At 34.8% G+C, this 20,765-nt stretch overlaps 3 protein-coding genes across 5 annotated transcripts; 2 read left to right on the forward strand and 1 right to left on the reverse strand.

The window, feature by feature from the left end:
- The first annotated feature begins 1,254 nt into the window (after positions 1–1,254).
- On the forward strand, positions 1,255–7,496 carry LOC127968996 (DNA-directed RNA polymerase III subunit RPC4). 2 transcript variants are annotated; one of them, XM_052570545.1, is made up of 9 exons: positions 1,255–1,351; positions 1,685–1,862; positions 2,088–2,134; positions 2,391–2,539; positions 3,484–3,608; positions 3,703–3,805; positions 3,913–4,178; positions 5,545–5,697; positions 6,800–7,496. In XM_052570545.1, exons 2-9 carry the CDS (start codon positions 1,686–1,688, stop codon positions 6,950–6,952), a joined length of 1,173 nt encoding a protein of 390 aa, XP_052426505.1. In that variant the 5' UTR covers positions 1,255–1,351; position 1,685; the 3' UTR covers positions 6,953–7,496. The 2 variants fall into 2 exon arrangements, with proteins under 2 accessions (XP_052426505.1, XP_052426506.1); XM_052570546.1 differs by having other exon boundaries at positions 1,260–1,332.
- Positions 7,497–7,671: 175 nt separating this feature from the next.
- LOC127968999 (transcription factor A, mitochondrial-like) lies at positions 7,672–11,536 on the reverse strand. Of its 2 annotated transcripts, XM_052570549.1 has the most exons (8): positions 11,478–11,525; positions 11,290–11,389; positions 10,842–10,969; positions 10,692–10,762; positions 10,108–10,257; positions 9,871–9,966; positions 9,137–9,193; positions 7,672–8,098 (listed from the first exon to the last, which is right to left on the reverse strand). In XM_052570549.1, the coding sequence occupies exons 2-8, from the start codon at positions 11,373–11,375 to the stop codon at positions 7,856–7,858; spliced, it is 831 nt and encodes a 276-aa protein (XP_052426509.1). In that variant the 5' UTR covers positions 11,376–11,389; positions 11,478–11,525; the 3' UTR covers positions 7,672–7,855. The 2 variants fall into 2 exon arrangements, with proteins under 2 accessions (XP_052426509.1, XP_052426511.1); XM_052570551.1 differs by having other exon boundaries at positions 11,290–11,536.
- A 1,443-nt stretch (positions 11,537–12,979) lies between these two features.
- On the forward strand, positions 12,980–20,572 carry LOC127969002 (ubiquitin-conjugating enzyme E2 D4). Its single transcript, XM_052570554.1, has 7 exons — positions 12,980–13,177; positions 17,645–17,708; positions 17,793–17,824; positions 18,220–18,297; positions 18,378–18,483; positions 18,579–18,672; positions 20,092–20,572. The coding sequence occupies exons 1-7, from the start codon at positions 13,154–13,156 to the stop codon at positions 20,135–20,137; spliced, it is 444 nt and encodes a 147-aa protein (XP_052426514.1). The 5' UTR covers positions 12,980–13,153; the 3' UTR covers positions 20,138–20,572.
- The last annotated feature ends 193 nt before the right edge of the window (positions 20,573–20,765 follow it).

Raw genomic sequence — 20,765 nt, forward strand, 5'->3', positions numbered from 1 at the left:
TTTTATTAAATTTAATAATCAGAGAAGTTATTTATGCTATGCTTTTGAAAGCACAATGTTATTTAGACATGCCATTTAAATTAAACATTGTTCAAATTGTTAAATAAAGGATTTACAAAAGTTTTGTGTTACGTGAAATGAAACCTGCGACAACAAACCATTGAAATGTATTAAAATTTAATTTTAGTGAAGTTATTAAAATTATGTTAAGATAACTTGATTTAATTGCACAGAATTAACATGATTGAAGCAGATATCTGAAATAAAAAAATAATGTTAAACTAGCATAACTGAATCATGTTAGTATAACTTGAAAAGACTATGTACACATTACTTTTTGAAATTGCATAGGATTAACACAACCGTATTATAATGAAACCACATAAATGCATAGGATACTTTGAACTCAAATTGAATGTGTGGAACCAATGTCCATAATTCGATTGAGTAAATCCAACAAATCTTTTTTTTCAGTGGACCTTGTATATTCTGTACTTACTGCTTAACTGCTTATTGCACTTCTGGTTAGATGCTAACTGCGTTTCGTTGACTTGTACCTTACATGTGCAGTGACAATAAAGTTTCTAAAAATCTAATCTAACCTAATAAACAGTAGTTTTAAAATATGCTACTGAGACATTTATGATGCCCTAATGTGTACGTATAATATATATATATGTATATATATATATATATATATATATATATATATATATATATATATATATATATATATATATACATACATATTAGTATTTTACAATATAAATGCTATAATGTATAATTATATTAAGTACATTATAAGTATAAATTATTCATTAATGTGATAAAAGAATAAAAGTTTAGTAAAATAATATTAATACATTTAAAGATGTTATATAATATAAATAATATAGTAGTTATAAAACAGTTTACAGTTTAATAGTAAGAAAATTATGCCACAATATAAGACCATATTAGATAAATATAGACTAATAACATATTTGTATTATTTTACACAAAAAATAAAATAAAAAATAAATATTTAAATAATGATAATATAATATAATATAATATAATATAATATAATATAATATAATATAATATAATTTGTTTAGTTATGATAAGTGACTGGCGCACTGGAATATTTTCTATGCACTTTACTGTCCATTGCAATAGTGTAAATTATGTTCACATGTTCATAGTTCTGCCTATAGTGTACATACACCTTTATATAATATAATATAAATTCTTCTGTGACTTTTTTGTAAATCCGGATCACGTGACCCATGATGCTTTTGCGAGGATGTAGCTGTCAGCTCAGCTGGAGGAATTTAACAGAAATAACTTAAGGTGTTTATACAAATTTCAAGTACGTACGATTTTTAATTTCAGTTTTATGTATTAAAGACAGTTGTATTACCATAATCATTCTACGCATTTCCAAATGCGATGGTGCAAACGGCATTTAACGGTAATAAAGTCTTTGTTTTGATAGCTTAGGTTGCTAACAAAATGGAGGCGCGCGCTTCTTGACTGAGCGCGCAGCAGCAGTTGTGTTTGAATGAGCGAGCGTCTGTTTTAACACGCATAACACTCTCCGAGGCTCGTTTTGCCGTTGTATAAGTCTGAAAAATAGCGTAAGATGCCCCAAACAAATCGATTAGAGTCGGTGTTCTCAGTTAGTGTTTCTGGGTTTTGACAGGATGTGTGAACATGGAGATGTGGATGGGGATGCAGAAGCGAGCTCATCTGACACTCTCAGAACTTCTTTTTCTCTGGGTAGAGCTCTGCCACCAGGCCGAATCTCACTGAATCCACCCCCACCAGGCAGACTGACCTCCCTGCGCTCCAGAGATCTGACCCTGGGTGGATACAAAAAGGTTGCACTTTCGTCAGTGGTTCAGTAACAAATGCTCTCAACTTTGTTTAAAACACCAAGATATTAAAAGTCAAGTCAGTATTTATTCATAATATATACAAGCTGAATGAATAAGCTTTCCATCAATTCATGGTTACACAGTAACTTTATCCAACTTTATATATAGAGCTGTGCAATAATATAGTTAAGATTTTGGATATTCAATGTATTATTTTTCCCCCTACAGAAAACTTTTGTACCAAATGTTCACTCTGTCCGCAAAACTAAAGATGAGTAAGTATTTTATACCTCATCCTAAACACCACATTCACATTCCATTAACATTTTTAATTACAGATACAAATGCATTTTTCTAATCAGCTCACTGATACATAATAAATAATTCAAATCCCTTTTGTCCTAAAGTTTAAATACCGGAGATTAATTTTAGACTAACACATCATCTTCAGCTCTTATCTAAAAAAAAAAAAAAAAAAAGATATATAACTAGGTGGCTTTGTTTGTCATATAAATCCCTTGTTTTCTGGAGGTTACAGAAGGAGACGCACACTGCACCAAAGAAAGAGAGAAGAGAGAGGGAAGACAGACAAAGAGAGAGACGGCGACGAGAAAAACCTCAGACCATTCAGTCTCACTCCATCTTTGAGCAGGGTCCAGCAGACACCTACAGGAAGCTAGGTAAAGCACATTTTTAAAGAATGTAGTGATTGTACATTATTATATTACCGGTATATTTAATATAGAAACCTAACATATTTTTCTTAAATATATACAGTACAGATTAAAAGTTTGGACACACCTTCTCATTCAAAGAGTTTTCTTTATTTTTTAATGACTATGCAAAGTGTAGATTCACACTGAAGGGATCAAAACTATGAATTAACACATGTGGAATTATATATGGAATTATATACATAACAAAAAAGTGTGAAACGACTGAAAATATGTCATATTGTAGGTTCTTCAAAGTAGCCACCTTTTGCTTTGATTACTGCTTTGCACACTCTTGGCTTCTCTTGATGAGCTTCAAGAGGTAGTCACCTGAAATGGTCTTCCAACAGTCTTGAAGGAGTTCCCCGAGAGATGCTTAGCACTTGTTGGCCCTTTTGCCTTCTGTCTGCGGTCCAGCTCACCCCTAAACCATCTCGATTGGGTTCAGGTCCGGTGACTGTGGAGGCCAGGTCATCTGGCGCAGCACCCCATCACTCTCCTTCTTGGTCAAATAGCCCTTGATGCCTTCAGTGTGACTCTACAATTACATAGTCATGAAAATAAAGAAAACTCTTTAAATGAGAAGGTGTGTCCAAACTTTTGGTCTGTACTGTACATGCATGCATTTGTATTTATATTTACATAATAAATATACTCAGTATGCACACATATATTATGTAAACAAAAACTTTTTTGTATGCGATTAATCACGATTAATAGTTTCACGGCACTAATTTTTATATCCAACTAGAGTACAATATCACCCAGCATGAAGATATGTGTATTGTAAAAAGTGCTAAAAATATAAATAAATTTGCACTTACTGCTGACTCATGGGGGTACAATAAATATGAAATATCAAATCAAATTTCAACAAGTCAACATTTGTGGGTGTGTTTTTGATCTCGCAGGTCATTGGAGCGGTTCTAACCTGAGTGATTGTGATCCTGCCCTCGTCACAAAATGCATTAAAAGGGAAAAGAAAAACGCAGAGGATGATGATAATGAAATTTTACAAAAACTCCAACGAGATGATGTACGTCTCAGTGACCCTTTATCATTTGACAAATTGCATGTCTTGAAAGTTAATCAGAAGGATTTTAATGCTTTTTCCTGGTTTAATTGAGCAGTTTTTGGATGACCCTGGATTAAAAAATGATCCCAAGCAAAGACCAATCAGACTCCCACTCTATCAGTCATGCAACTTCCTGTCAACAGATGCAGCTAGTTCATGTAAGTTACAGTTTATGCTAACAGTAATTTTTATTTAGCTTGTTTTGCTGCTAGTTTTTTTTCTGTTTACATTAAACAAGTAACTGAATCAAAGGCATTTTTTGCAGTTAAAGAAGATACAGCATTTGATAATGCACTGAAATCAGCCAAAGCTGAGCAGAAATACCCTGTGCCAGTGAGGCACACGTCTGCATGTCCGCAGCAGCCAACGGTTGGAGAACTGTTCCAACAGCTGAGTGTTTCGGATAAGGAAGAACTACTGTTTATTCAACTTCCTGATATCTTACCTGGTCAACCTAAAACCTCGAGCCCAGAGAAACCCAAAAAGGAAGGCAAGACCCAAGATAAGCGCTCTTCACAAATGAAAGCTCTGGTGAGTTTATATTCCACACAATGCCTTAAAGATATCATATATTTACTGTATTGTTGTATATATAATTTTGTGAGAACATGAGAACATTTTTAGCCAAAAAAAAAAACTACAGCGGCGTTTTGAGGACTGAAAACACGTATTTCTGAAAACGGGCTTCAAAGTGCAAGTTTTTAAAGATGCTAGTGCCACCGTTATCATTTCCGTGTAAACACCCAATACAGAAATCTTTGAAAATGTTTACGTCATGTGTGTGCGTACTAGTACATGTTAGGTATGTAGACATGCACAGTACATGTCGATTTTAAAAAGCCAAGCACGAACAAACATACACCACAATGGGGGAGTACATGGTACTGTTGTTGCTGCTCAAGAGTTTGCTAACGCTTCTTCAGCAAAGTGTGGATTTAATTCACCAATATTACAACCAACAACGGAGACGCATCATATACAACATATAATCGTCATTTCCTTACAGGTATTGTTTACTAATAAGTTGACAGTCCCAGCTACTGGCCTGGAATACGCAATACAGCATTTTTGGCAGTATCGCATATTTGTGTGAACGCAAATCATTTCAAAAACATTGTCTATACGTAAAACTTTTTAAAAACGCAAGGGTACAATTTTTCTGTTTTGAATACATCATTGTCATGTTAACGTAGCATAAAGGTCTTTGCACATTTAGTCCAAAATTTCCGTCTGAAATTTTAGCATGTTGAAAAATAAATGCGACCTCACGTTGTGTCAATCATGTTCACATACTGCCTCCAAAACTTTCATCCGTCAATAAAAAATTCGGATCAGATTAGATTTTCTGCGTTTTTGCATTCGTAGTATGCATTTTAATAGGAAAGGATGATGAATACAGAAAAACGGAAAAACCAAAGCAAAAATTTCTGACTCTGTGTGCAAAGACCTTAAGTCCGAAATTTTCGTATGTGTTTTTTCGTATTCATCATCCTTTCCTATCAAAATGCTTAGATGTGAAAATGCAACATGAACCTTATTTCTTTTTTTAGTGGACGAAAGTTTCGGAGGTAGTGTGTAAACTTAATTGACACAACATGAGGATGTTTTCATTTTTTTTTACTTGCAAAAATTTTAAAAATTTCAAAGACCTTAATTGTGAATATTGAACTTTTTTTATTATTATTGAACTTTTTTTTTCTACTGTAAATTACACAAGTTGTTTTTGCTGCTGAATTTTATAATATGATTTTATAGTACTCTTAATTATGAAGATCAAGTAGTTTATTTCCTCATGAAATGAGCATTTGAAAGCCAACCACATATGTTTATAAACATTTCATATCATCTACAGTACCCTCTTTAAGGATTTTAATGCTGTTGTGATATCATTCTTCAGGATCAGCCTGATAAAGCCCCTGTACCTGTGCTGTCAGACTTCTCAGAGGGTCTGATTGGAAAACTGCAGATTAGAAAATCTGGTAAAGTTCAGCTGGTCATGGGAAATGTTACATTAGATGTCTCAGAGGGAGCGGCCTTCTCTTTCCTACAGGTGAGTTAACACATTGACCTTTTTAATAGATGCAGTGTAGCAAAATTAAAAATAAAAGTATCAGTTGTGCAAACATAATAATAAACAGACACAAACAAAAATATCTGTATGACAAGTTTATATTACTACAATAAATCATAATGGAAAGTCAAATCATAATGCAAGAATATGCAAATATTATTTTATTCTTCTCATCAGCTTTCATCTAGTTTCAGTATGTTTATAACAGATTATTTGATTGCTATTCTTTTTTTCTCTCCTTTTTTCAACTTTAACATATGATAGAATAGATGACAACTGGGCCTGTCAATCTCCAAAATGTCAAAAAGTACATATCTTAAAGGTTGTCATACAACTATATAACACAAGTGGTCATATGGATGCTTTTTTTCAGCCTTTTTAAACAATGTAATTATACAATCCTTTTGTGTTCCATGGAAGAAATTAAGTAAGAGGGATTTGGGCTTTATGGTAGCATTCTGGTAAGATATTTTAGCAGAGCCCAATATTAAGGTCAACTGGATTTGTTTTATTTATCATTAAGTAATTGTTCACAAACAAATTGAAAATTTGTTGAAAATGTACACACCATCAGGTCATCCAGGATAACAGATTTGAGGAGATTTAGCATTACATCATTTGCTTACCAGTCTCTGCAATGGATGGGTGCCATCAGATTGAGTCCAAAAAGCTGATAAAAACATCACAATAATCCACAAGCAATTCACACCACTCCAGTTAATCAATTAATGTCTTGTGAAGTGAAAAACTGTTTGTAATAAATCCCATTGCTTTTTGTTTGTTATTTTGTTATATTTAAATCATTTTTTATTTTGGCCAGAATTGACCGTTAAAAAAGCAGCCTTTCCGCTTTACAAGACATTAATTGATGGACTGGAGTCTTGTTGATTATAATTATATTGTGATATTTTTATCAGCGGTTTGGATTGACTGCGTCTTGACGGCACCCATTCACTGCAGAGGATCCAAGTGACGTAATGCTACATTTTTCAAAATTTATTCTGATGAAGAAACAAATGGACTGTGCATCTCATTTACAAGAAGTGTGTTTCATGAAATATAATCATTTTTGTATCTGCAGCAACTAGTCTGTGTGCGGATGTCGGAGGGCCTGACCGGAGACATGACTGTGCTTGGAAACATCACACACAAACTGGTGTGTTCACCTGATTTTGAGACTTTGCTACAAGAAGCCAAACTGCCATCTGATCCCAGCTCGGCTTCAAAGTCCTGATTTTACCCCACTCTTTAAAACTATATTGTAAATAACCGATTTTAAATGTAAAAAAAATGTGAGGTTTCATGTTCTGAGTTGAAAATTGCATTATAAGATAGTATTCATCTTAAACCTTTGAATGTAAAAAAGCCTTTTGATTTGTGTTTAAAGGGATAGTTCACCTAAACATGAAAATGGTCATTTACTCACTTTTCATGTTATAAGAGAGAAATTTTGAAAAATATTCAAGACGTTTTCCCTCCATATAATTATATGTACATTTGCCCATTTGGAGATTGTGGAAAAGAGCAGCTCAGACATTCTTTAAAATATCTGAATCTTTTTTATACAGGATCAAGAAAGTCATACAGGTTTGATGTGTGAGTGAGGTCAAGTAAATGACTAATTTTTCATTTTGGGATGTACAATATCTCTAACCTTAGCACACTTATGAAATGTTAAATGTTTTGATGAAGTTGTGTAGCATTCTTTTGTAAATAGCTCCTGTTGCTTTTATAGAAAATCTTAATGTTTATTTTTTAAGTAAAGTCATTATACAAAACATGGCATCCTCTTGCATGATACACAAACTCATTCTAAGAAGCAAATGGAAACTGATGTCAGTCTTACGTTTCATAGCCAGCCAAGAAACACTGAGTTCTTGAGTAGCTTAAAAGCAATTCAAGTACTATAAAAAGTAATCAGGATCTAAACTATAGTTTACATGATACAGTGAGTAGATGAAACCAGCAAAAAGGGATTTATTGAAAAGATGAGACATCATGAAGGACTCTTCACAGTTGTAAAGCCTTCATGCTTTGCGCACTATAAATGCAGCTATAGTAACAGAAAGCACAGGCTTTTTGAGGACGGTACTAGCCTTTGTACAACACACTCTGTCTAACAGTCACATAGATCGTTTCACTTCTTGGTGCTCTTCACAGTCTTTTTCACTGCTGTTCCAGTCTTCTTTTTTGGTGCTTTTGCCTTTACCACTGTTACTTTGGATTTCTTCTTTATGCCATTAGTGGTTTTGGCTTTGATGGCTCTCCTCTCCTTTCTCCGAACAAGGTCTTCCCTTCCAATCTCTATCATGTGCTCCTCCCACGATTTGATTTCATTCTTGTAACGGACTCGGTCGTCCTCTGCCAGCTGAATGTACATCTGAAAATAAAGAAGAGACACAAGTCAGATAATGGATCCGCTGCAAAACATAGCAATCTTTCAATTGCTTTATAATGTTGTATTGTTTTCTATTTATAAGCTAACGGAGTAGAAATTCCCCGGTAGCGGTGTTCGGCCACACACAAATGGCATTACTTGACAAACACCAAAAGGCTTGTTTGCTCAGTTTATTAAATCATGTCCATCTCGTAGCGATTGTTTTTTAATCAAAATTGAGGGAATTAATTAGTATAGGAACAATTAAATTAATGTAGTCGCTACCCTAATAAATATATATTTGTCTGCATGCCGTGCAGTGCTCTGTATGTCACACATCTTGTTCTACGATTAAGTGAGTTTGTCAATGTACTTTTTTATTGCTGTTGTTTTTCATTTAGAATAATAATGAACCCACCATTTTCAAGCATTAATTTTGTTGAAAGAAAGGGAAAGATGTTAAGAGCTACTGCTAAAGGTGTTTTTGACTCCACTGAAGCATAAAAATACCATATGATGTTTCCAGATATTTAAGAAATGCTGAGTTAACATAGTCGTTTATCTGAAAAACATGCTTCAGTCAGTTCTTCTCCTTTGAAAATGTGCGTTCCAGGCCGGAATGTCGTTCTCTTATTTGCTTTGTGAAACCCACCCACTGCCAGTTTACCCAAATGTATTTCAGCACCACGGGTTGCCAGTTGGTGGAAAATGTCAATCTGAAACCTGCGTGTGTGTGTCAAGTCTGAGGAGGGGTCAGGTGAAAAAAACCCTCTCCAATATTTTGAATTTGGACTGCAATACGTAGTTCAACCACTCGGTGTCGATCCTACATACAGTTCCTTTTAAATCCTGTGATGCAATCCTAAACATCACTAACCTAATATGTCCTCACCATGGCATAACTAATTGTAAGTGTTATTTATGATTCACAGAGATAATGCTTGTGGTGTTTTGAAATCAGCAGAAGACAGCAGGCAGCTCACAGGATGATGGAACAGAGCCATAGTGTGAGCTACGTTTGATGCTCAAGGAAAAACTCACATGTTTTTGTGTTTTACTGAAACGCTCCCAGTCGTCTCTCACAGACTTCATCTTTGTCTGGAAAAAAATGTAAATTACATTCAACCAACTGTTTGCAACCAATAAATATAGTGTTAAATACTTCAATTGCATATTACACAAATGTTTTTAAGTTTTAATGGTCTGTAGTACCTTTGGTTAAACTGTGAATTTCAAATACATTATTACACCAGATTCAAATAATTGAAATTATACAAAACACACTACAGTTTAATAGCTCGGGGTCAGTAAGATTGTGGGGGAGATAGGTTGCACTAAACTGAAATTTTTTAAAGATATTTATGTTACAAAGGGTTCAATAAACAGAAGAAATGCTGTTCTTTTGAACTTTCTTTTCATCAAAGAATCTTGAAAAAAGTACCAAGGTTTTTACAAGAAAATAAAGAAGTTAGGAAATGTTTCTTCAATAGCAAATCAGCATATATTGGAATAAATTCTCAAGGATCATGTAACACTGAAAAACTTTCCCATCACAGGAATAAATTGCATTCAAAATACATTAACAGACTTTTTTTAATTGTAATAATTTTTATTTGTAATAATGTGATGTTATTAAATTATCCTGATGAGGATAAGAGGCAATTTTTCTTACTGACCCCAAGTTTTTTACGTTTTTTTGTTATTTAAATGCAAAAATGTTTGTATACTGTATAAAAACTGAAATTTGAAAATGTAGAACTAAAGTTCATTTTCACCTGCATATTAGTTCCTTTCGCCTCCTCAAAGTGCTCTGACATGAAGATATTGAAGGCGCTCCTGGGACGTTTCGGCTTGCCAAGACTGTTCAGCTCCTACAAGTGAAGTACAATGTTCCTTTACTATAAAGGTAATTAAAATACTTCATTTCTGAAGAAGAAATAAATATTTAGTCAGTGTAAAGTGTCTCATTGGTGGGTTAGTGTAGTAGTTACTTAATGGAAGGCAAAACTCACCTTCTTCCTCCTAAGTGCTTTTCTTTTGGCTACTTTTTGTCGTTTTTCTACTGCAAGAGCAGCAGTTTGTGCAGGAGTCAGTTGGGCTTTGTATTTCTCCAGAGCAAGCTTATATTGCTCCCTGGATGCTGAAGATGCATCCTGAAATGGCTGCACAAGTGATATAGCTCAAATTAGTGGATGACTGAGGAATTTTTCAATGGCCAATGTCAATAACAATAACTAAAGAGCAGGGTGTCCCATATAACAGTGAAGGAGCAGATCATCCAAAAATATTCTATAAATATTCTGTAAATGTATCATTAAAAACATTATGTACAATATACATCACTGTACACAACCGATATACAAGTGTATTTCTGTACATAATATATACAATCACATTTAAATAACTAGATCTGTGAAATCTGTCAAAACACAGCCCTAGATAAAAAATCCCTATAAATATTGATTGGTGTTTTTTTTTTTTTTTTTTTTTAATCTACAGCAAACTTATACTGTTCCCTGGATGCATGTATATGTACAACATTTACTCAAAACACACTAAACATATGAACACACACATACTTGAAGCAAGAATTTACCTGCTTCTGTTCAGGAGTCAGAACTTTCCACTGCTGTGCTAACTTTCGGACAATATCCACATTTTTGACTCCTGAACAAAACAAATTGTTCGTTATCTTGTTTCAAAACAAACCAGAAATGGAAGGTAGCCTTGCGACTGAAGCGGATACCTGGATTTTGGCTCCTGATGGTGGGATGCATCTCTTTCACATACGTCATGTATGCGGTCAGGGGTCTTTTGGGTGGACCCCCAGTTGTGGTGCTAAAACTCTTTAACACTGGAGCTACACATGAACACCTACAATTGCAAATAACTGTCACTGTACAAAAAATGTCATGGATGTTATGGACTAATTATTCGTAAAAACAAGTTAAAAAAAAAAGAAAACATTTTTTTACACCTTACAAAAAAGTTACATTATAACTTTAGCAATTGAGCTAGTGCAGCTTTGTCATATATACAAAACGTTAGTGTTTTCAGATGTGAAAATATGAACGTATAGCTGTCTCTATTGTAGTTGCATTTAAAGATGTTGTTAAAATAAAATGCATTAGATATGATATATTAACTAATAAACCAGTCATGCATCAATAACCTTAAACTTGAAGCATGCTCACCTCACAACAGATGCACTCGAGAACAAACCCAAAGACTTTACCAAAAGATTAGCACCGACTGACATCAAACTGAACGGAGCCATCATACACGGACTGTGATCTTCCCAATAAAATGAGGCAAATATTTAATATGCACGGTGAGAACAAGACCTTGAAATGAATGTTATGGTTGTGAATTACAGTTCCACCTCCTCCGGTAAAGGCGCCATTCCATCTGCCATCCAAGCGAAGTGCATTATGGGAGAATTATTCGTTTAAAATTACACAGAAGTACATGTACTTAAATAACATTTGAGGAATAGCAACATTTACCTATTTATTTATAGTAGTTTATTATTTTTGCGGGAAAGCTTGTACATCTTGTACATAAGCTTGTTCTATACGCAAGCATCAATGTCTTGAACTTGATGCGAGCTGCAACCGGTAGCCAGTGCAAGGAGATAAAGAGAGGTGTAACATGGGCACTTTTGGGCTTGTTGAAGACCAGTCAGGCCACTGCATTCTGAATAATTTGTAGAGGTTTGATTGTGCTTGATGGAAGTCCAGCCAGAAGAGTATTGCAGTAGTCCAGCCCAGAAATGACAAGGGCCTGGACAAGAAGTTTTGCAGCATGCTTTGTTAGAAAGGGACTGATTTTCTGATGTTGTGCAATGCAAACCTGTAAGATCAGGCAGTCTTTGTAATGTGGTCTTGAAGGTCCGCTGGTCTTTAAAGATTACACCAAGATTTCTAAACAAAGTTGATAGGGTAATTGTAGAAACCTAGCTGTATGGTAAAAACATTTTGTTGTTTCACGTCTAGGTTAGGGTTAAGGTTAGGGCACTACTTCCATGACTGACAGTAGTGCAGTTTCAGTTGAATGGCCACTCCTAAATCCTGACTGGTTAGGGTCCAGTTTGTTGTTTTCTGGTCAGATGGATTATCATGTAATCACTAAATTATGTTCAGAGCCAAAGACATTTCTTATCTTTTATTTTGTAGGTTTAATATTGTTGTTGTTGTTGTTTAACTTTAACATTTTCGTTTTTCTCTTAAGTATTTGTTTGCGTTCCTTTATTCTCTCTATCTTTAATTTTACATAATTTATACTTTTTGGCAGTTCTGTGAACACATTAAGTTCAAGACATTGATGCTTGCATATAGAACCGCCACAGGCTCAGTACCCGCATACTTCCACACACTACTATGAATCTACATCGCCTTCCAGAAGTCTGAGATACGCTAGTGAGCGACGCCTCGTGGTACCATCACATAGAGGCTCAAAATTACTTTCCAGAACATTCTCGTTCACCGTTCCTGGCTGGTGGAATGAACTTCCCAGTCTATCCGGAATGTGTAATCCTTGACAATTTTCAAGCGACAGCTGAAAACGAATCTCTTTCTAAGGTACTTCACTTCATCAAATATATATATATATATATATATATATATATATATATATATATATATATATATATATATATATATATATATATATAATGTATTTCTCTTTATTTATTGCTTCTCTTTCTATTTTGGACTTTTTTGAACAATGCCTAAAACTTGGTATTACAAGCACGTCCTGTGTCTGTTGGCCTCTTTAAGAACAATCGTTTCATGTGTCCCCCAGTTGTAAGTCGCTCTGGATAAAAGCGTCTGCAAAATGACTAAATGTTAAAATGAATAAATAATACATAATGACTTTTATTTTGTTTTCCCATTTCGCACCGGAAGTGTCAGCTAGCTGTGCTACAGCTGTCTCTCTCGCCTCTCACGTTAATTTCTTACTCAGGGAAACACAGTATTGCTGAGCTGTTTCGTAGCAATAATATCGGACACATAATATAATCGCGTAAATCTGGGGCGGTATACACAGTAAAGCAGCATGGCATTAAAAAGAATACAGAAGGTAAGACCTTTGTGCGTACATGACCAACATTAGCTACGTTTTTTAACCTTAAGGAGTTGTTTATATGGAATACCGGGGTTAAAAATAAGATTTATCTTACTTACTTATATTGTGTTTTGTTTGGTGTTGATAGTGTGAATCAAGTGAAGCTGTTTCTGATTAATATAACGTTATTTATTTAGTCGACGGAATGTAGCATATAACGGCTAGCTAGCAGTGTATCTGCGCTCAGTCATGACGATTTTTTTTACTGTTTGTTGACTGTTTGTTTGAGGTGATGTAAATAAATGTAGAATAGCATTTATTGTTAATAAAGCTGGTAACCCAGACCTTAAATCGACCCGTCAATGTTGTCAGTCAACCATCGTAATGTATCGCTGCTAGCACACAAACACATTTATACGTGTAAAAAACAAACAGTGAGTAAATGTGTAATTGGTTACATCAGAACGCGTGGTTTATTCAGCTATTCGCCGTGAAAACGTAGTGAAAATATATAATATTCAAATAATAAACCTGTTATGTGGTCTATTCAACCGTGTTCGAGAAGGCCCAGAACTGAACAAAGACCGCAAACCTGCTCCAGCTCCGGCAGCAGCCGCACTAAACGAGGCCAAGCTTTGTGTGGATTCAGCCACTTTTGTGTGCTTTGTTATACATCACAGCTGATATGACATTTCGGGGGACTTAGGCTACAATTGATTTGATGTAGTTTATCTGAATATGGCCGGTTGGCTCTGTTGTGTTTGTTGTGTTGTGTTTGGCACAAAGCAACACAACCTGATTCTCTGAAGTTCAAGCGTGACGCCATCACTTTGTCATTTTGACAGTTTCTGTTTCGCAACACTCCGTCAGTGTTGTTAAACACCCTTTTAACTTAAGTCCCAAAGTCCTTGCCAGAAGGAACATAATCAGATTGTCTACGTCTATTAAAATGGGCTTATGTTAAGAGTAATAATTATGTACTGATATATTTGTATTAGTGCATATTGTTTGCAGAGTTTATTGAATATTTTATGAAACGTTTTTATTAAAAATAAAAACCGTGTTGTTTACATGGATGGAGTTCTCATAATGTATCTTTATAACTGTTTTGCAGACCACTTTCATAATGCAAATGGATATCAAATGTCAGGTTATCTTTCGATAATGTCTTAAAATTTTCTGTAATTGACCAAATCTCTGTAGTTTTTGCTGTTGGGACAAACTATATAATGTAATACAAAAATACAGTGTTGGATAAGAGACATGGAGGTAAAAGATGAAACTGGGTTTTCAGGCATAAAATAAAAAGTTTAAGGACGTCATACAATGCATTGATTCAATATTATAAATAGTTCTCTGGTGTCTCTAGAGTGTGTATGTGAATTTTTATCTCTAAATACCCCACAGATATTTTTTTTAATAGCATTTTAGGGTAAGAGCCAAAACATGCTGTCTTTTTGTGTTTGTCCCCTTTAAATGAAAATATTCTGGTGCTCCCACCTCTCTTTTCAGAAGAGCTCATGCTCACGGGCATAACTGTGTTACGGTATAACTGTTGGTGACTGTGTTACTGACCTCATATTGCTGCCAAATGCAATTTTTAACCACCACATTTCTATTCATGATCATTCTAGTAGCAGGTGAAGGCAGCATAGTGAAAACCAGATGATGGTAGCTGTAGCAACGTTAGCCTTACAGAGAGCCAAGAAGCTCTTTTGGAAAACAAAATATGATGTGTGATGTCTGGAGTCTGGACGTTTGCGCACGAAGTGTTGGTATCAATCCCTCTTTCAGAAGCTATCTTTGCACAACTCCACTGCTGAACTGACTCTTGCTTGTGAGGCAATCTGGCGTGAAATTTTAGGACAGACGTATAAGAGTTTTGTTTTTTCGGGATATTTCCTTCAAAAATGAGATGTCACCACCGTGTCCTCAGCAGTCAGTACAGTGCTGGCAGTGTATCTCCAGCAGCTACAGCAAGAAATCAGTAATGGCGGGCCGCAGCTTCTCACTCAGGGCTGTGTATAGAGATGTTCCGATACCCTTTTTCTCTTCCCGATACCGATTCCGATACCTGGGCTCAGGGTATCGGCCGATACCGAGTACTGATCCGATACCTGGGTGTGTATCTGTATATACAGCTGTATATACTACTAGCCCTGTGTAAATTGCTAGAATTCTTTTTATGGTGTGCTTCAGACAGATCCCTCAATAAAACATGAACAAATACATGGTGAACTACTGTATTTATTACAGTATTTTTATTATCTAACATGAATTTGACAGTATTATTTATTTTCATATGCAAAAAAGAACTTCAAATGCAGCCAAAAATCTAACACCGCAAACTAAAAAAGGTATTTAAGTTTTACAATATAACTGTATAAAAAAACTGCAACAAATAAGTCTAGGAATATAAAAAAAGATCTATTAATCAGATAATCTCTTTACAACAAAACAAGTAAAAAACAAGCAACCATCTAGGCATAATTATTATTATTATTATAGAGACGTATTATTATTACTGTAGGCTACAACAGTAGCTTTATATATTGTCAATTTACTCATGTAAACCAAACATTTATTTTAATGGGCTGCCATGAAGATCTTTGAGTGTCTGTGTTTATGATATGACAGTATTCTCAAATGAAACGGTAAATTCTCATGAAGTGACGGTTTATGCGTTCGTGTCCTCATGACACACAGCAGAGACTACAAAACAGCGAGCTCTCGCGCATCTGTGCCAGTCACCCACAGAGATGTAGATTTTGCGGGAGTAATATTTAAATAGTATTTTGCAGTTTAATATTCACAGACACTAGTATATATTCGGCTACTGTCTGGAGCCCTGCGCTTTGACTTACACGGAAGCGACTGAACGCAGCTGCCGGTACTGAATATACTCGAGAGTCTGTAACTACCGGTACTACAGAGACATACTGCTAACCACTGATCTATAATATAGAAGCGGCTTCACTGTCTTTTGGCAGTTTAGAATGTGATGAGTGATCCAGTCATATATAGATCAGGGCTGCTAACGCGTTTTCATTTCTTCTTCGCTGCTCTAAACAGGGGTTGCTTGTGGCAACACAGCACAACTTCCTGTGTTTTCAATGCATTTTGAGCAGCGAAGAAGAACCGTGCAGCAGTTAGGCAAAGCTTGCGGTCATAACTAGGTATTTTTTAAGAAAATGGTATCGGATCGGTATATGGGTTCATGTACTCGCCGATGCCGATGCCAGAATTTGTTGTGGTATCGGAGATATTTCCGATACTAGTATCGGAATCGGAACAACTCTAGCTGTGTATATGGTAATAGGGCAGAAAGCATCACAAATGGGCAGGACTTTCACCGACTATGGCGCTATAGTCGTGAGAAATCTGGGACTGCTCGTGTGGAGAGACTGTTTATGAATTATTGGGATTATAAACAATGAGTGAGTGGATTTTTACCAATATAGGCTGGTTGTTTTTATACACCGGGGCCACACAACTGTGTTCAGACACCTTATAGAAGTGATTATTGCATTATATGGCACCTATATATATATATATATATATATATATATATATATATATATATATATATATATATATATACACACACACACACACACACAGACACACAGACACACATACACACACACTGTGTATATTTATACTGAGGCAAAACAAACAATTAAAACAACACATCACATTTTTAGCATGATTTACAGAAGACTCCCACAAGAATGTCATTCAGCGTAATAATAGTTTGTAAACTGAAAATATCTTGTCAGGCATATTTAGAACAGGCATCATGTTAGATGACATTTAAACGAGTTTAAGGATCACAGCGTTTATTGTAATTTTAAATTTTTACCAATCTTTGCCACTTTCCTTCAAACCACGATGTTTTACCAATTTGTCATATTAAATCATTTAAAATATAATAATGTTGTATGATAACTGAAATGAAATTAGATGCAGACACAAAATGGGACATCTTGTCCCTCTGACCATGAACAAATAAATATTCCTTAAAAGCCTGATGCATCATGTTAGATTTTTAAACCAATTTTTTTCTGATGTATAAATGACCACATAAACCTAAGATGCTTTAGTCCGGTAAGAATATAACAAGTTATGTTTGCTTCATTAAAATCATTAAAGATTTCACATTACAAAAATACATAAAATAGAATGCACATGGTAGATTTTTCAGCAAAAGTTTTATTCATGCAGAGAGTTTAGATGCCTTGGAAATTCCCATATCAAATATCATACTGCAGGCTTTATGACGTCAATAAACTAAACTATAGAATTAGTTTAAAGCACTAGTTTTAGAATTAGTTTTTTAAAAAAAATGAAATTAGTTGAAAACTGAAATTAGAAAGAATTTTTTTCACATAGCCATTCTAATGTGAAGTGCATATCTAAATATATTTAGAAACATAACTGTGGAGTAATAATTTCATTTTTGAATTTCTTCTTCTGTTTCAGGAGCTTCAAGACTTGCAGAGGGACCCTCCTGCCCAGTGCTCTGCTGGACCGGTTGGAGATGACTGTAAGTTCACTCTCAGTCTCTTTGAGTTGCTTTCCATAATAACATCTAACACAAATTTCAATAAGCCTCTTCTTTTATTTTTAGTGTTTCATTGGCAGGCAACAATAATGGGACCTGTAAGTACTTACCTCAGACTTTAGCAGTTTGCTTTACTAAATAATACATGCTGAATGTGAAGATGTGAATTCAATTTTAAGAATAATTTAGAGAGAAAACAGGCCACAGTTGTCAAACTGTCCCAGCTTTGAACATATTCAAATAAATACAGTATATAATAGTTTTTTATTTGTTTCTGTGACTGCATGTGCCGGATACATTGCAAACAAATCAGTGAACCTGACCGCTGCTTTCTTATGTTTTTCTGTCTTAACTTCTGTTGTGTCTTCACTTATGCATATTTGTTACTAGGCAAAAGCATCTTTTGTTAAAGGTCGATCTGAGAAATATGTAGCCTATTTTAATACACCCATACAGTTTGCTAACTTTTAGTGTCATTTCTTTTGATTTGCAGAGTGACAGTCCATACCAAGGAGGGGTCTTCTTTCTCACAATTCACTTTCCAACAGACTATCCCTTCAAGCCACCAAAGGTAGTGACGCTACACCCCACCTCCGTGTACTTGCTGTGTTATCTTAAAATGGCATTTTGACACCCATATCAATTTAACAGGTTGCGTTTACAACAAAAATCTACCATCCCAACATTAATAGTAATGGAAGTATTTGCCTGGACATCCTGAGGTCGCAGTGGTCTCCAGCTCTAACAGTTTCAAAAGGTACTTGTGTGTATTTTAATTCTTTGTACTTTATTAGTAAAAATCCTGTTTGCCTATGATTTCATGATTGTGATTGGTTTTCATCTCTTTTTCAGTTCTTTTGTCCATATGTTCTTTGCTTTGTGATCCAAATCCCGATGACCCCTTAGTCCCAGACATAGCACACATCTACAAATCAGACAAAGAAAAGTAAGTATAATGTAAAAAAAAAAGTGTTAATTTGTTTCTCTCGTGTTGTTCCAAACCCATACAACACTGAAAACATATCAAAGGGATCCTAAAGCACCACAAAAGCATTCAAAAAGTGCTCAAGTCAAGTGCTGGAAATTTGTGTGCTGTATTTCAAGTCTTCTGAAATCATATATTAGCTTGGTGTGTAAAAGGCCAAAATTGATGAGCGTATACCATCCTTCAGTGTGTTCAGATCATTGTGCATCCTTGTTTCATTTCCCTGCACTGTACCCCCCCCCCCATTAGAATATGAGGAAAGGATGCAAGGAAAAATGAGGATCGAGGAATCAAAATAAATGATTTGTATATTGGAATATTCCTGATCATTTAATCACCACTGTAATTTAAAGCATCCCCCACTGCACTCCAGGAGTGGGTGAGAAACTGCACTTAGGCATAGTATCCAACATCTAAATCATAAATTGATCATTTCAGAATGTATTGATGCTGATTGCTTAGAATCAACAAAACAAAATTTATTTGAAAAGTATGAACATATTTTAAATATGGCCAGCTGTGCAAAAAAAAAATGGATTTATTGAGGATACATTTATATAAACTTGATTACTGTGTATTTAAACACATTTAGTTTATTAGTACTATTCCAAAAGTCTTAAAAAAACCATGCGATTCAAATGAATGGAAATTTAATGTGCAATTCAAAGGTATATATTTAAGCTTACATATTATTTGAGTGTATGTGAAATGTACTGGAAAGGTGAAACGTAAATCAAAATTGGGACTAATGTGAAGGGTTGAAGAATTTATACGAGTGTCAAGGTTTTCGTCAAGACACACTGTGTATTCACGCTCCACTGGAAGATTCCTCACTCCTTGATCCTTGCCTACTCTTAGTGCAACATGTCATTCAAGATGGCCAACTTGGATTGAAGAGCAAAGAAACGAGGAAGCACCTATATGAGATTTGAGTAGCACCCATTGACTCAGTGAATTTGTGAATCAGTCCAGTTCATGAATGAGTTCAGACCAGTTTTGTGAACTTGATTCATTGTAATAATCCAGTGTGAGGTTTACATCTTGGGTGTCGCTACTGTGCTTCAGAATGCATGAAGAAGAGTTAGGGCAGATATCAAGATTTTTATTAAACAGTTGCTCAAATTGTGGTTTATTCCTAGCCATCATATGACTTCAGAGGACTGTAATTTATTGCACTGACTACAGTGTTTTCACTTTCATTATATTGACAAGAATCACTGGGTTATTCTTCAGGAATTCACCCTTTGTGAACATTTAAATAGGTTTGGAACATCACGAGTTCGAGTGACATAGACCATACGTGTTACGTTAGATTGGAAAATCTGGTTAGACAAACTAGTCTGTTTATGAACTTATTAATTTTTGACTTTCTTGTACCAGGTACAACAGACTAGCAAGAGAATGGACCCAGAAGTATGCAATGTGAAGACTTAATGGACATTTTTTTAAGTCACAAATCACTGTAAATTCTAGCATCTAAAAGTAAGATTAGGTTATATTATTAAACACATTGTACTGTTAACATTTACCATCTGAAATGACCAATAATGATAGCTGAACTAGTATTTTGAAGGGGACTGTGCTGAGCTTTTTATTGGTTTTGTGCATTTTGGTCATTCCCAGCAGTGGTGTTGGGCACTTTTTCTTGTTTTATGAATCCTATTTAAGATTGGCATGAAGTTATACAACAACAGTTACCCTACACAAGGGCAATTAAGAAATTAGAAACATTTTTATTGTATCTCTCATTCAGTTAATTACATTTCTTTTAGATATTTTTATTGTATAGTTAAGAGCAACTATACTGGATCTATATTTTTCTTTTTTTTTTATTTTGCATTAAAATTTGTTTAAAAGCGTGCATCTGTGTTTCTCATATGCTAATTTGCATTTGCTCATGTTTGTACACAATAGTGTTTTTATTTGCTTTGTTAAAATGCATTTTAAACCGGCTTTGAGTATAAGTCCAATGCAGTCTTGCAAGTGTCTCTGATTTCAAAATTAATTTAGCTAATTCTTTGATCCTTCCTAATCAAAGATTTTAATTTGTTCTG

The sequence above is a fragment of the Carassius gibelio genome, chromosome B12 (genome assembly GCF_023724105.1).
Source record: "Carassius gibelio isolate Cgi1373 ecotype wild population from Czech Republic chromosome B12, carGib1.2-hapl.c, whole genome shotgun sequence".
NCBI classification, from domain to species: domain Eukaryota; kingdom Metazoa; phylum Chordata; class Actinopteri; order Cypriniformes; family Cyprinidae; genus Carassius; species Carassius gibelio.

Coding starts and splice junctions, on each gene's coding strand:
- LOC127969002 (XM_052570554.1), top strand. CDS start 13,154: ATGGCATTAAAAAGAATACAGAAG. Junction 13,178..17,644: donor CATTAAAAAGAATACAGAAG/GTAAGACCTTTG, acceptor CTTCTGTTTCAG/GAGCTTCAAGACTTGCAGAG. Junction 17,825..18,219: donor AGGCAACAATAATGGGACCT/GTAAGTACTTAC, acceptor TTTGATTTGCAG/AGTGACAGTCCATACCAAGG.
- LOC127968996 (XM_052570545.1), top strand. CDS start 1,686: ATGTGTGAACATGGAGATGTGGATGGGGATGCAGAAGCGAGCTCATCT. Junction 2,540..3,483: donor AGACACCTACAGGAAGCTAG/GTAAAGCACATT, acceptor TTGATCTCGCAG/GTCATTGGAGCGGTTCTAAC. Junction 4,179..5,544: donor CTTCACAAATGAAAGCTCTG/GTGAGTTTATAT, acceptor ATCATTCTTCAG/GATCAGCCTGATAAAGCCCC.
- LOC127968999 (XM_052570551.1), bottom strand. CDS start 11,375: ATGATGGCTCCGTTCAGTTTGATGTCAGTCGGTGCTAATCTTTTGGTA. Junction 10,970..11,289: donor TCGAGTGCATCTGTTGTGAG/GTGAGCATGCTT, acceptor TTGCAATTGTAG/GTGTTCATGTGTAGCTCCAG. Junction 8,099..9,136: donor TCAGTAAAACACAAAAACAT/GTGAGTTTTTCC, acceptor CTTTATTTTCAG/ATGTACATTCAGCTGGCAGA.